The 13,740-nt window shown below is 53.0% G+C and overlaps 1 protein-coding gene across 1 annotated transcript; it reads right to left on the bottom strand.

Annotated features, from left to right (window-relative positions):
- Nucleotides 1-5,553: 5,553 nt before the first annotated feature.
- KLHDC8A (kelch domain containing 8A) lies at nt 5,554-13,170 on the bottom strand. The gene is made up of 5 exons (XM_055234789.2): nt 12,751-13,170; nt 9,117-9,281; nt 8,667-8,882; nt 7,968-8,069; nt 5,554-7,059 (listed from the first exon to the last, which is right to left on the bottom strand). The coding sequence occupies exons 1-5, from the start codon at nt 13,124-13,126 to the stop codon at nt 6,866-6,868; spliced, it is 1,053 nt and encodes a 350-aa protein (XP_055090764.1). The 5' UTR covers nt 13,127-13,170; the 3' UTR covers nt 5,554-6,865.
- Nucleotides 13,171-13,740: the final 570 nt, after the last annotated feature.

The raw sequence follows: 13,740 nt of genomic DNA, 5'->3' as shown, positions 1-13,740 counted from the left end.
TAGCCGGGTCACCAGCTCCTGGCCCTTGGTAAGGAAAGGCAGGAGCCAGCATTTCTCTTGGCCCCAAATAACGCTAGCACAATCTGGTACTGAGGGGCTATTACTACAAGGCTGGGTTAATCAGCTGGTTCTCACCCACAGCTCATAAAAAGCTCAGGTCTGACCTAGCACCCCTGTGAGCACCCACAGTCAAGGGGAGAGGGAACTCAATCCCTAAGCAGGGGGAGTTGAAATATTGCTTATTTCCTGGATCTGGTTCCTTGTGTCAGTTGCAGGCCATAGAGGAACTCAGAGGAAAAGGGAGCACCTTAAAGATACCCTCAACGCTGGTGCTGCCTCTAGACTTTTTGATTTCTAGCTTTTATTCAACTCAGTTGTGTGCTACATATTTAGATATCGCATGCCAGGCACTCTGTGTGATACCCTGGGCCTATAAGAGTTAATAATATCATTACAGTCCTGAGAAGTACTTTGAAAGTTTTGTGTGCATGGGGATGAGGTGGGGTGGGGAGACAGTGGATTCGCCAGGTACACCATTGAGGGGGCATTCCGGGCAGAGGGGACAGGCTGCTCAGGACAGGGAGTCGAGGAGCAGCTGGACACATTCAGGGAGCACTGGGCAGAGGTAAGAAGGGGAAGTGGGAAGGGTGGGACTTCATGAAGATCCTTAGAGGGAGGCTGCTTATGCTCCACAAGGATATGGTCGGATCTGTAGACAAGAAGAACAGAGGGAGTTTAGCAGCCATGTGGAGGGTGTCTGGTGGGGAGCCTGAAGATAGGGGAAATGGAGCTGGGAGGCTACTGAAACTGTCCTCTCAAGGGACGACGATGGTCTGGACTAAGCTAGTGGCTGTGTGAGGGAGAGAGGAGTGAAGATAACGAGGTCACCTGCCACCCAGGGTTGAACTGGCTGCCCTGAGGCACTGGGAGCGAAGGTCTGGGGTGGATTAAGATGAAGTTGGAAGGGAAGCTCCAGTCCAGTCTCCTTTTACAGATGGAACAGGGGAACCTGGGAAAGGGATTTGTAAATTACTATTCCCTTACAAATGTTTGGTGTTGAGACTATGAATTGCTAGGCTGTGATTAGGACCAAGGCCCATTTTCTGTTGAATGGCAGGCAGAGTGCCCCGAGGTCCTGTGTCGTCCTTCAGGTAAGGAGGGTAGGGTGGGCCACCATGAGATGGTGCATGGGGCCATGGAGGTTCCCAGCCCTGGTGGCACAGCCATGTGCTCCCTCCCAAGGCTGAGCAGGGGAGGAGCCCCGACAGCCCAGTGAGAAGCCAAGCAGAGCAGAAGGCCAGCAGCTGGCAGCCTGGAGCTCCTTCCTGTCCCACTGTCCATGCTGCAGGCACGCTGAAGGGAGAAGGATAGATTTCTCCCCAACCACCTGGAAACCCATCAACTCTGAAATGTCACTTCAGGCACCAAGTGTTCAGATGAGTCTCTGGCCTCCAGCTCTCATCCCATGGACCCTCCTAGTCATCTGTTTCCTTTTTGGAGGGGGGCAGTGGCTGAGGGATTATGCATGAAAAAAACAAACTGTCTCAAGAGCCAGGAGAGTCCAGTCTGGATAAATTAGGAACTGGGACTTCCCCTCACTAGGATCTTTCCCAGTTCTTCCCTTCAGGGAGCCATCCAGTCATTTACTCAACACAGGTTTATCAAGTGCTGGTTCTGTGCCAGGCACAGGAGGTGCTAAGCATGTGAGGGTAAGTGAGGAAGACCAGGTTCCCTGCTTCGTGGAGCTCAGGAGCTCTTGTGGAAGTCATAGGACTTCTTGGGTCTCCATTTCCTCACCTGTAAAACACCTCACCATCTTTAGAAGGGTGCAAAAGATTCCCCTAGCCATGATGGCAAACTGCAGCTTGGGGTTCCGGAGGGAGAGGTGAGGCCTGGGTAACGTTGCAGCCACTCACCCCCAAATTAAAGGACTCTGAGCCTGGATGCCTGCCCAGAATGTGAGTCTGGGAATGTGAGTGTGTGAGTGTAAGAGCAAAAATATGTGCATGAACATGTGTGTAGAAGCGCATATGGGTGTGTATGTGAACGTGTAGGTGTAAGGTGTGTTATTTGAGGCGTACAAATGAGGATAAGCGTGTAAGGCATGTGTGGATTTGAGGGGTAAGAATACAAAGTGAGTGTGATGCATGAATGTGAGGTGTGTGTGTGAGCATGAATCATCCTGAGAACGTAAATATGTGAGTGTTTATAAAAGATGAGTGTGTAAGAGTGGGCGGTTTGTGGTATAAGCGTATTTGTGAGATGTGTGAGAGCGTGTGTGAGCATGAGTGAATGTACAAGCATGAGAGTGAGAAAGAAGGGGGAGAGTGTGGAGAGTGTGTGTGTGTGTGTGTGTGTGTGTGTGTGTGTGTGTGTTGGGGCGGGCGGGTCCAGGGTGTGCTGGCTGGAGTTGCAGGAAGCTCATCTGGTATGAAATAGCAGCTGCACAGGATCTGCAAAGAACTCACTCTTGGAAAGAAATACACTTTGCCCTCTGTGCTGCGATGGTGGGTTCTTGGCACTCTGCTTTGTGGAGAGGACAGGCTGTTCAGGACAGGGAGTCGAGGAGCAGCTGGACGCATTCAGGGAGCACCGAGCAGAGGTAAGAAGGGGAGGTGGGAAGGGTGGGACTTCATGAAGATCCTTAAAGGGAGGCTGCCTACGCTCCACAAGGATATGGTCGGATCTGTAGACAGGGCCTCTGGGGATTCTTTGAGCCAAGTACCTGCCTGGGGAGCTCAAAATGAACTGGAATATTTGGGAAACAGCCCATAATTAAACCATTAAAATAAAAAGGATCATACCACGGGGGAGCACGCAAACTCTAAAGACATTTTGCAGCTAACTGGCCCTTCCCCTTCCCCCAGGGATTGTCTCTGCCTCCTCTGTCACCACTTGCCCTGTGGGTAGAGAGGGGTGAGGTCTGAGAGGAACAGCCAGAACAGCTCCATCACACTTAGGCTGACCTGCCAAGTCAAGGTTTGCACAGACTCCAACACGCCTTCTGAAGTCTTTTCACAACACTCCCCCAAAGGCTTCTTTGCTCAGTGTGCTTGGCACCTCAAGTCTCCCTCCCCTGCAGGCCCAGTTATAACAGTGGGCTCCTGCAGGGAGCCTTCCCAGAGGCGCTCAGTCCCTGGGGGGCTCTTGCTCTTCCCGTCTTGCTCATCCATCCATTACATTAAGTTTTGAGTTGAATTACACCCCCAAAAAGATACGTTGACGTTTTAACCCCTGGTACCTGTGAATGTGACTTTATTTGGAAACAGGGTCTTTGCAGACATAGTCGAGTTCAAATGAGGTCATACTGGATTAGGACAGGCCTTAATCCAATGACTGGTGTCCTTTTAAGGTCATGTGAAGATGGAGGCAGAGATTGGATTTATGCCGCCATAAACCAAGCAACACCAAAGATTACCAGCAAATACCAGGAGCTAGGAGGAAGCGCAGAAGAATCCTGCGCTTCCCACCTGACCCCAAGAGCGTTCCAAGAGAGCACAGCCCTTTTGACACCTTGGCTTCAGACTTCTAGCCGCCAGAATTGTGACACAATCCCTTTCTGTTTTAAGTCACCTACTTGTGGTATTTTTGTTAGAGCAGGCCTAGGGAACTAATACATATGGTCATTTTGATCCGCCCAGCTTGCCTAGGTCCTTCTGTGTGCCCTCCTCGTCAGCTCTCGCCTGGGTCCTGCCTTGTGTACTTCTGCAGGTGTTTTATCCTGACATGAAGCTCCTGCCCTCACTCATGTTTGATCTCACTCAGACTACAACTTGAGTTCTCTCTCAAGCTGGAGGCCTTTGGCTCAAAGCTTTCGGCATGTTCTGTAGGTCACACGGTGGCATGGATGGATACACTGACCTCCCTTGCTATTCCCCTTACTATAGAGCTTAGAGACAGCAGCAGGTGATGGGGGAGGGACACTGTACACCAAGCTGGGTTAGATTTTCATTCCTATCACTTATTAGCTGTGCCACCTAGGTTAGTCACAGGATTCCCAGTTCTCAGTTTCTTCTTCTGTAAAATGGGGATTGGAAAAGGCTAACTGTACCCTACCTCCCATGCAGGGGCTTTGCAGCTCATAAAGTCCAGTGCAAATGCAAGAGATTAGTAGAAAACAATCCCGGGGAAAGAGAAGTGATGGAGGGCGTGGACTGGTCCACTCTCCTGCAGTTCTGGAGTCTCCTGGCCCCCTCTGATTGCCCAGTAGATGGGCCTTCCGCAAGAGAAGGCCTAAAAAGCTTGGTCTGTGCATTGTCCCAGGCCTCCAACCCCAGCTGGGCTTCCTTCTGATTTTTTTTTTTTTTTTGAGATGGAGTTTCACTCTTGTCACCCAGGCTGGAGTGTGGGGGCACAATCTCAGCTCACTGCAACCTCTGCTTCCCAGGTTCACGCCATTCTCCTGCCTCAGCCTCTCCGAGTAGCTGGGACTACAGGCGCCCGCCACCACACCCGGCTAATTTTTTGTATTTTTTAGTAGAGACGGGGTTTCACCGTGGTCTCGATCTCCTGACCTTGTGATCCGCCCGCCTCGGCCTCCCAAAGTGCTGGGATTACAAGCGTGAGCCACCGCGCCCGGCCCCCCTAAGGTCTTTCCAGAATGGACTTCCAAGGGGTGAGTCCTCAGCAGATACCAGCTCCAGCCCTGAGTTGCTCTCACAGGTTCCAGCGGCTAATTCAACCTTTTAGAGCTCTCTGTGCTCCCAAGGTTCTGTCTGACCATTTAAAAATGCCTCATTGTCTGGGAATGGTGGCTGAGGCTTGTAATCTAGCACCTTGGGAGGGCGAGGCAGGAGGATCGCTTGAGTCTGGGCCCAGTTACTTGGGAGGCTGGGGTGGGAGGATTGCTTGAGCCAGAGTGGAGAGGGCAGTGAACCCTGATCGCACCACTGCACTCCAGCCTGGGCGATAGAGCAAGACCCTGTCTCAAAAAAAAAGCTCAGCCCTATCCATGCATATGGGACCGCTTTGTGTGCTTGGAAACGCCCCCTCCTATAAGGCTTGGGTTTCTCTTGCAGGGGGTGGAGGCACTCCTGTTGCTAAACACCTTTCTTGGGTAGGAGATTGAGGAGACAGGATGCCTTGGAAGAGCATCCCCTAACGCACAGTTCCATCATCGCTTATAGTATCTGCAGCTACTCCAGCCCCTGTTTCTATCTGTTACTTCAGGGGCTGAACTCAAATACAGGGATCCAGAAGCAGCAGGGGAGGCCTCTCTGCAGTCTCCTCACTAGGGGGCAGCAGCAGCTACAGGAGGCCTCCCAGCCCGGGGAGGGGGAAGGGAAATGCTGGGCCAGCAGGTGGCAGTGCCCTTCTTGGACCCAAGTAAGGAAAAAGTCCAGGTACCCAGAGAAAGGGAGGGGAAAAAAAATCCATATCCTATAGAGACCCAGGTTCCACTTGTCCTTGAAGATCCTGCTGAAGGTGTCACACTCCCTCCCTCCAGGAGGCTCCCTGGACCCCTCAGATCCAGATAGGTGATCCTCCTCCGTTCCTGCCTCCTGGAGAAAGAATTACACTATCACCTGATGAGTGATACCTGACTCCTCCAGAACCCTTCAGGGCAGGCATTTTATTCATCATTTATTTTAAAAATAACTGGGAGTCAGAAACAGATGCTAAGAGGAGGCATATTCTTCAAGTTTTCTAAAAGAACCCTTTCTACTTTGGATAGGACAAAAATGAGCTTTGGCTGAATGAACTGAGACTAGACATAAGAAGGACTGAGCTGCTGATGAGTTATGAATGGGAGACTAACATGCAGTCTCCAGGCAGGAGAAGAAGAATATGTGCTGTTTTCCTGGGAGTGGGGCAACCGGTGGTGGCTGTGAGGAGGCAGAGTTCTTCGGAGGGGACAGCCAAGAACAGGTGGTCACTGGGGGTCCTACCTAGCCTGAGAATGCCGGAGGGATTGTTTTATGGGCTCCTTCCTGCCCCTCATGACACCCTTCTGCCCCATCCCCACACCAGGGTGCTAGAGAAGATAGGAATATAGATTTTAATCATTGTGCTGCTGCTATTAACCAGAGTGCAATTAATCCATCTTTTGTGGATTTTGATGCCACAGTGTAAATGAGAAGGTTTCACACAGAAACACTCTGGGGGCCTTCGGTGACAAAAGGGCTAGGCCTCTGGTGGGGAGGGGGTGGCAAAAGGTGAAGTGGAATTAGGAGAGATGTGGGGAGCAGACCCAGGGCTGGGAGACTGCTCCTTCCCCATCATCACATGCCCACCAAGGACCCCAAGAGGAAGGGATTCTTCCTGCCATGGCCTGGACTGTCCAAGTGAGGCTGACTTCCCTTCCAAGGCAGCTGCCTCTAGCTTCATGTCCAGTTCTCGCTGAGTAGATGAGGTCCAGGGTAGGCCCATAGTTGATCACCAGATGGTGAAGAGATATAAGCCAAGGGAGAAGAAAGGGGTTTGGAACCCCCAATCATTCTCCATTTTTCATCCTAAGCAACCTTAAAACTAGTTCAGACCTGGGGAAAGACAGCAACAGCAGTTTATCCTCTCGGTCAGAACTGCTCTGCCTGCCTCCTGGAGATGGGGGTGGGGGGAGGTGGGACTCACAGGAGGGAGAGGTAGGAAATATTCCTGTGCCTTTCTGTGCCTGTGCAGTAAGTGGAGACTCTCTTCAGAGTCAGCTCTGCAGCTGGTGGAGTCATCTGTGCCTCTTACAGTTTTCTGAGATTGGTAGGATTTGGAGTTATAGAGAGGTCAACTTAGAGCCCCAAGGCCAGACTCCACTGGCTGCTAACAGAAGCTGTCATTCTGCGAAGTAGCCCCGACTGCTTGGATAAGATCATTCCTCATGTCAAGAGTGAAGTGATATGGTCCAGGGCAAAGGTACTGAGCCCAGAGACAGCTAGGAGTCAGAGACACACAGGGCCTCCACTGCGTCACTCAGACCCTGGTTGACACCTCCCACGGCAAGGAGGCAGTTCTTGATGACTATGCTGGAGCAGGCACAGCGGGGTGTGGGCATGGCAGGGAGGATCTCCCATTTGTTCTTCCCTGGGTGGAATGCTTCCGCCGTCTCCAGGACAGTGGGTTGATTCCCTGAAAGTGTCAACGGAATCAGATCTTACAAAGGAGTCCAACCACCAATCCATACCCCACAGTCACCCCACCTCCCTCCCTTGGGCAACCACAAGCAGAAGCCAAGCAAGGTCAACTTCCTTGGCTACAGGATTACTCCCTTTACTAAGGCAGTGGCTTTTGTCAAGCAGCCACTTTGTCCCTCCTACCTTCTTCCTTTCCGTCTCTTTAAGAGTAAGCTTTCTTTCCCTACCCATTGCTTTTTACCAGAGCTTTCTAGCACACTACTGCCTCACTGCTGCCCTTTCCTAAAAAAGCTACTGACTTGGTCTAGTTGACATGGTTCCTTCACGCATGAGTAAAGTGGGAGTTTGTCCACACTAAGTAGACTTGGGGTACCTGGAAGCCCTGCTGCCTGGACCTCTCTTCCTTGATGATGGACTTCTTAGTTTAGAGTCCCTCCTTCAAAATACCAGTAATCTCTGGCAGAGTTAATACATCAAACCCAAGACTCATCTGTTGAACTTATTTAATCAGATTGCTTTCCTGTTCCATGATTGGGCTGGGTATCCAAGGAGAAGAGATTGGTCAGAGAAGGACCAAGGCTAATCCCCTCCACAGTTTGTCTCCAGTCATGCCCGTTTAGGGATCTGTGCTCAGCAAGCCTGTGCTGCACGGCTATGGGTGTCCCTTATTCTGTCTGCGTCACAGTTTCCCCTGTGTAGGAGGATAGAAAGGCCACACCTGGGGCCCATAGTGGATAGGTAATATCCAGGCTGGAAGAAAGGGAGTGCTCTGCCTTTTTTGGAGTAAAGTGGTAGGCGGGTGGTCTGCAAGGAGCCAGTACCCTTTCCTGCATATGCAAAGTGCCAAGGATCCACCGAGCACCAGAACCACAATAAACTCCAGCCTGAAAGCGCCATCCTTACCAAGTCCCCCAGCCACTATGACCCGTCCACTCAGACAGCCAGCCACAAAATCTGCCCGCCGCTTCTTGAGGAAGAACGATCGTTCCATCTTCAGCCATCCCCCTATAGGCCATGGATAATGGTGGGTTATATAGAGAGAATAAGATACAGACCACTCCCACCAAATACAGATTGTGGCCCAAATAGCTTTCACCCTGGGCAGTGTCTTCACTCTATTTATCCTTCATGCTTGGGGAGTACACAGTTCCTCCTGCTGTTTCAAATTCTCTGTGGCTTCCCCCTCTCCCATGCTTGCTGCTCTGTAAGGCATCATCATCCCCTACAATGAATCACCTTGACTTCTGGTTAGGAGGCTAATAGAGGCAGTGACGGAGGAGTCAGGATCCTTCTGTTTCTCCATCAGTAAAAAGTAAGAAAAAACCCTCTCTGACCTGGTCCTGTGTGAATATTCTAAGAAAAGACAATATAGGTAGAAAAGGGGCTTTGATGAAAACCAACCAAGCAAAAAGGGGACCTATACCAATGAAGGAATTTGATTCTAAGAGTAGCCCTGAGTGGAGAGGGGTGCTGAGACTTCTGAGAAGCTGGCTCAGCTGGGTAAACGGCCCTGGAAGATGGCTGGAATAGGGGTAAGGGATGGGGAGCCAGCCAGAAGGGCAGTGGGCAGCCAGAGCTTCCTGGGGAAGGTGACCAGCTCACCCTGTTCCATGTCGAACACATCCATCGTCCGCAGGAACTTGGGCTGCCGGTAGAGGCGACCTTGCCGCAGGCCTCCCAGGCTGTACAAGTGGTTGTCCAGGGTCACAAAGCTGGAGAAGGCCCGCTTACAGGGAATGTTGGGAAACTTGGTCCAGGAGCGAGTCTCGATGTCAAAGACCTCGAAAGCGTTGACTGCGTACTTGGACTGTCGTCCCCCTGGGGGCCAGAGCAGGATAGACGTTGGGCAAAAGGGTTGTCCCTGAGGACAGGGACAGCGAAAAGGGTTTCCCCTTTTGACAGTTACTCACTCATACAGGAAGCTCCCAGTGGGCTGGGCAGTGTGATTATCCCCAGTACAGAGAAGATGCTCAGCACACAGGCACTGCTTCCCATGGGAACTGAGCCAAGGGGAGGAAGGAGGGTAGGTGTAGAACAGTAACCTGTCCTTACCCAGCACGTAGATCTTGGAGCCTCGGAGGAAGGAGGTGGCAGCATATCTCGGGGTGGGCATGGGTGCTAGGGACACCCACATGTCCTTAAGCATGTCATAGTGTTGGAGGTGGTTGTGTGGACGTAGGTCCAGGCCCATCCCGCCTGCCGCATATACTCGGTAATCTAAGAAGAAAGGCCATACATGTCCCTGGCTTAGCTCACAGGTACAGCAAGACAGGCCCACCAGCATCCATTGCCTCCCATGGCCAGGCCAAGCTTTCAACCACTGCTCAGCCAGAGTGAGTCATATCTGTATCAGTGTGGTTGACAGCACCATTCAAAGAAGTCCCTGCTATAGCTGAGCCTGAGAGCCTGTTTCTTTTTTTTTATTTTTATTATTATTTTTTTAGATACGGTCTCATTCTGTCATCCAGGCTGGAGTGTGGCATAATCACGGTTCACTGCAACCTTGACCTCCTGGGCTCAAGAGACCTTCCCACCTCAGCCTCCCAAGCAGCTGGGACTGCAGCTCCATGCCATCACACCCGGCTAATTTTTGTATTTTTTGTAGAGACAGGGTTTTGCCATGTTGCCCAGGCTGGTCTCGAACTCTGGGGCTCAAGCAATCCTTTTGCCTCGACCTTCCAAACTGCTGGGATTGCAGGTGTGAGCAACTGTGCCCAGCTGCCTGGGTCTTTTGAAGCCATGGTACGACTACACGCCCTAGTCTTCCTTAGCGTCCAGCTCTTTGGCTAAGCGTGAAACACTGTGTGAAGTCTAGGCCTGGAAAACCCTTTGCAGGTCTTATCCCCTTCACTGTCTTCCTCCCTGGGCAGCCAGAGGGGAAGTCAAAGAGGAGAGGTATTCTTTTTTTTTTTTTTTGAGACAGAGTCTCGTTTTGTCGCCCAGGCTGGAGTGCAATGGTGTGATGTCAGCTCACTGCAACGTCTGCCTCTCCAGTTCAAGCTATTCTCCTGCCTCAGCCTCCAGAGTAGCTGGGATTACAGATGCCTGCCACCACACCTGGTATTTTTAGTAGAGACAGGGTTTCACCGTGTTGGCCAGGCTGGTCTTGAACTCCTGACCTCAGGTGATCCGCCCGCCTTGGCCTCCCAAAGTGTTGAGATCACAGGCATGAGCCACCACGCCTGGCTTCAATGAGTAGAGATATTCTTCTGATGCCCTTTCCCCAGGCATTCACAAACTGGAAGTTTTAGGTATGGCAGGGGTCTTTAGAAATAAGATGAGTCATGCTGTCACTGGCCTATGGGACACTGGACTGCTGCTGGTTCTCTCTGTGTCTGCCAGCCCCATGGGGGAATGCCATTTTCCTTCACAAATTAGGAAACTTGTGGGATCCAGGAGTCACTTCAACTAAATGAGATAGGGCTGGGGTGAATGAGGGTGAAGCTTTGGAGAGAGTACTGGTCCCTTTAAGAAACCCTGCCCAGGAAGTGAGCTGGGGTACTTTGAGGAGTCTTCTCTCATTCTCTACTACTCTTGACTGTAGGTAGCCTTTCAAAGGACTTCACTACACCAGAGAGGATGGGCAAGGCATCTGTGTTTCCCTGGGTCTCACCCCAGGACCTCCCGGGCCTCTCTTTCTCAGGGAGCCACCCCTGCCCGGGATTCTGTCTGCCAGCAGCCAGTCCTCAATGCTTCTGGCTCCAGGAGGCCTTTATTCTTAAGGGGATTGCAGGGATGAGTACTATTTCCTCCTACTTTCCAATCTTATTGGAAAAAAAAAATGCCAACCCTAGCCTGAGGCTGGAAAATGGTGCCTGCTAATGAGGAATTCACCTTGCACAAGCTCCACCCCTCCCATCCTGTGTCACTTGAAACTCCTCCTCCTGGGAATCCTCCCATCCGCTCCTCACTACTGTTTTTGTGCCCAATTCTTACTCATCCTTTCAGACCCATCTGGGTGTCCCTGAACTACAAGACTGGGTCGACAGCACCGGCTCAGTGCCTCCTGAGTGATGGCACCTCTGTTACCCTATTCCATCACCCTAATTGCCACCTGTTACTGAATAATCTTTCTTTCTTTCTTTTTTTCTTTTTTTTTTTTTGAGACGGAGTCTCGCTCTGTCGCCCAGGCTGGAGTGCAGTGGCGCGATCTCGGCTCACTGCAAGCTCCACCTCCCAGGTTCACGCCATTCTCCTGCCTCAGCCTCCCGAGTAGCTGGGACTACAGGCACCCGCCACCATGCCCGGCTAATTTTTTGTGTTTTTAGTAGAGATGGGGTTTTACCTTGTTAGCCAGGATGGTCTCGATCTCCTGACCTCGTGATCCGCCCCCCTCAGCCTCCCAAAATGCTGGGATTACAGGCGTGAGCCACTGCGCCCCGCCAATCTTTGTTTCTTTCAATAGATTGTAGGCCCTTGAGAATTTGTTAAATCTATAGCCCCAGCATCTGGCACAATGCCTGGCACACAGGCATGTAAATGCTTATTAAACTAACTGCTGAACCCATTCAGTGCCACCGTAAGAGCACAGACTCAGTCATCACTATCTGTGTCACCTTGGGCCAGTGGTTTAACTAACTCTTTGGGCCTTACACTGCTTCTCTCTAAAATCAGAGTAATACTAGCACTTACCTCATTGGATAGGTTGTGAGAATCAAAGGGGTTAATGTATAGAAAGCACCAATGGTAAGGATTCAATGAACGTTAGTTCTTAATCTTTCAAGACCATTTATTGAGGCCTGGGATGAAGATGTACTCTTTCCCTCCCTTGCTCTCCGTGGGCCTCCAGGCCTTCCATCCTTCTTACTGGGAGGTCACAGAAGCCCCACTGGCCATGCTGCCCTGGGGGATTCTGCACTAGAGTTTCTCTCTAGTTACCTTCATTGGTCAGATCCAGGCTCCTGAAGGCAGGGAACAGATCTTCTGCCTCTTTCCTTCCTTCCTGGAGCCTGGCACTGTGCTGGGGACAGAGCAGGTGCTCAAGAAATACTGGTTCCCAATCTATAGTAGACTTGACATGCAGCTAGTATGGTTTAGCAGAAGAGGGAGGGAGGAAGAGGAAACGAGGGAAGGTTGCACCCCACCGCAAGGCTATGCTGCTCAGGTGTGTCTGAACTTGGTGTCTCCTAATTCCCATTGAACCATCTCCCACAAAACCCTTTGTGTTTTAGCAAAAGAGCTTTCGGAGCTCTAGGTTCTGGGCTGTGCTAGGCGTGAAAAGAATGAAATGAGGGGCTTTGAGAAAGGAAAATGAGAATCACAAAACCATGTAGTGAGGACATGCATGCCCTGAGGACTTAGTGAAACGGGGCAAGACGTGAACTCTCAGGAACATTCTGGTCTCCACTGAGCGTCTCTGAGATTGGGAGGCAGAGGGGGAGGTTGAAGGTGGAAGAGGCCCCTGGAATCAGGTCCCAAAGCCCTCTCAGTGGGGCCTGGTGACGCTACAAGGATGGAGTGAGCATTGTCAGGACCCCAAATAGGTGTTTGGGGCACCTGCAAGGCAGGTTTCAGGGGCTGGGGTGTGGTGCCAGGAGGTGCAGGCATTCTGCTGAATGCATGGGGTCTGCAGAAATGTGGCACTAAACTCCACAGCCCACAGCAAATGCATGTTGGTTTCCATCTGTTTCCCTCCTGGCCCCCCACTTCCTTCTCTCTGGCTGCCCTCAGCCCTGGCCCCACTTGCCTTTGGCTGTGACAGAAATGCCCATGGCGGCCTCACGCAGCATGCTCCTCTTCTTCCACTTGCCCTCATCGATGCTGTACATCTCCACGACCTTCAGGGGCAGCTGATTGGTGCCCACGCCCCCAATCACCATGATCCGCTTCCCCAGGGCGGTGACGGCCACCCCCGCCCGGGCTGTGGGCAGCCGGGGCAAGGCGGTCCACTGGTCGGCCTCGGGGGAGTAGACCTCGAAGCAGTCCATGGGGACGCCATTGTCGTCACATCCCCCGATGGCATAGACCTGGCCCCCGGTCTCCAGCAGGGAGCAGTAGACCCGGCGGCTGGGCAGTGGCGCCAGGCGCTTCCACTGGAAGTCCTTGACGTTAGGCACCTCCATTGCAGCCTCAGGGAGCGCCCAGGCGCCGGGAGAGGTGCGAGCGCGGGGGTCCACCGGCTACTTGGCGCCGGCTCCCATGGCCCCTATCGCCACCTCCATCTGGCTCCCGAGCGCCGTCCCCAGCCAGACGCCGGCCAGTGCTTCACCGTGCGCCGAGTCTCAGCGGTCCGGCAGCGTCCACGCCTGGCCCTGCGGGGGGAACGCGGCGAATCAAGGGCAGCCGGGGCCACGCGCCCTCCAGCGGGCAGCGGGCGGGCTCCGCAGCCCCTGGTCAACTTCACCGGGAAGACGCGGCGGCGGAGGGCGCCCCCCGGCGGCGGCACCACACCCTGCACCGCTTGGTCCCCGCCCCCTCCCCACCCGCTGCTCGGACACTGCCGGAGCGCGCCGCTGGCGGGGGCTTTCAGGGGTTCGGGGTGCCGGGCAGTCCCCGGGCGGAGGAAGGAGTTAGCGTCTCTCGGCGTCGACGCCTCTCTTCCCCCGCGCCCCCTCCCCGCAGTCTCGGCGCCCCCGCCCCCGCATCACTTACGCTGCCAGGCCCGGGGAGCGCGGCGGCGAGGCGCAGACGACGCATCACCGGGGAGCCCGGAGCCCCCGCCCGGCTGCACGGGAGC

This window comes from Symphalangus syndactylus, chromosome 19, assembly GCF_028878055.3.
Source record: "Symphalangus syndactylus isolate Jambi chromosome 19, NHGRI_mSymSyn1-v2.1_pri, whole genome shotgun sequence".
NCBI classification, from domain to species: domain Eukaryota; kingdom Metazoa; phylum Chordata; class Mammalia; order Primates; family Hylobatidae; genus Symphalangus; species Symphalangus syndactylus.
The sequence above is the reverse complement of the archived record's forward strand: the minus strand, read 5'-3'. Positions and strand labels throughout refer to the sequence as shown.

Coding starts and splice junctions, on each gene's coding strand:
- KLHDC8A (XM_055234789.2), bottom strand. CDS start 13,126: ATGGAGGTGCCTAACGTCAAGGACTTCCAGTGGAAGCGCCTGGCGCCA. Junction 8,883..9,116: donor CTCCAAGATCTACGTGCTGG/GTAAGGACAGGT, acceptor TCTGGCCCCCAG/GGGGACGACAGTCCAAGTAC. Junction 8,070..8,666: donor TGTGTTCGACATGGAACAGG/GTGAGCTGGTCA, acceptor CATGGCCTATAG/GGGGATGGCTGAAGATGGAA.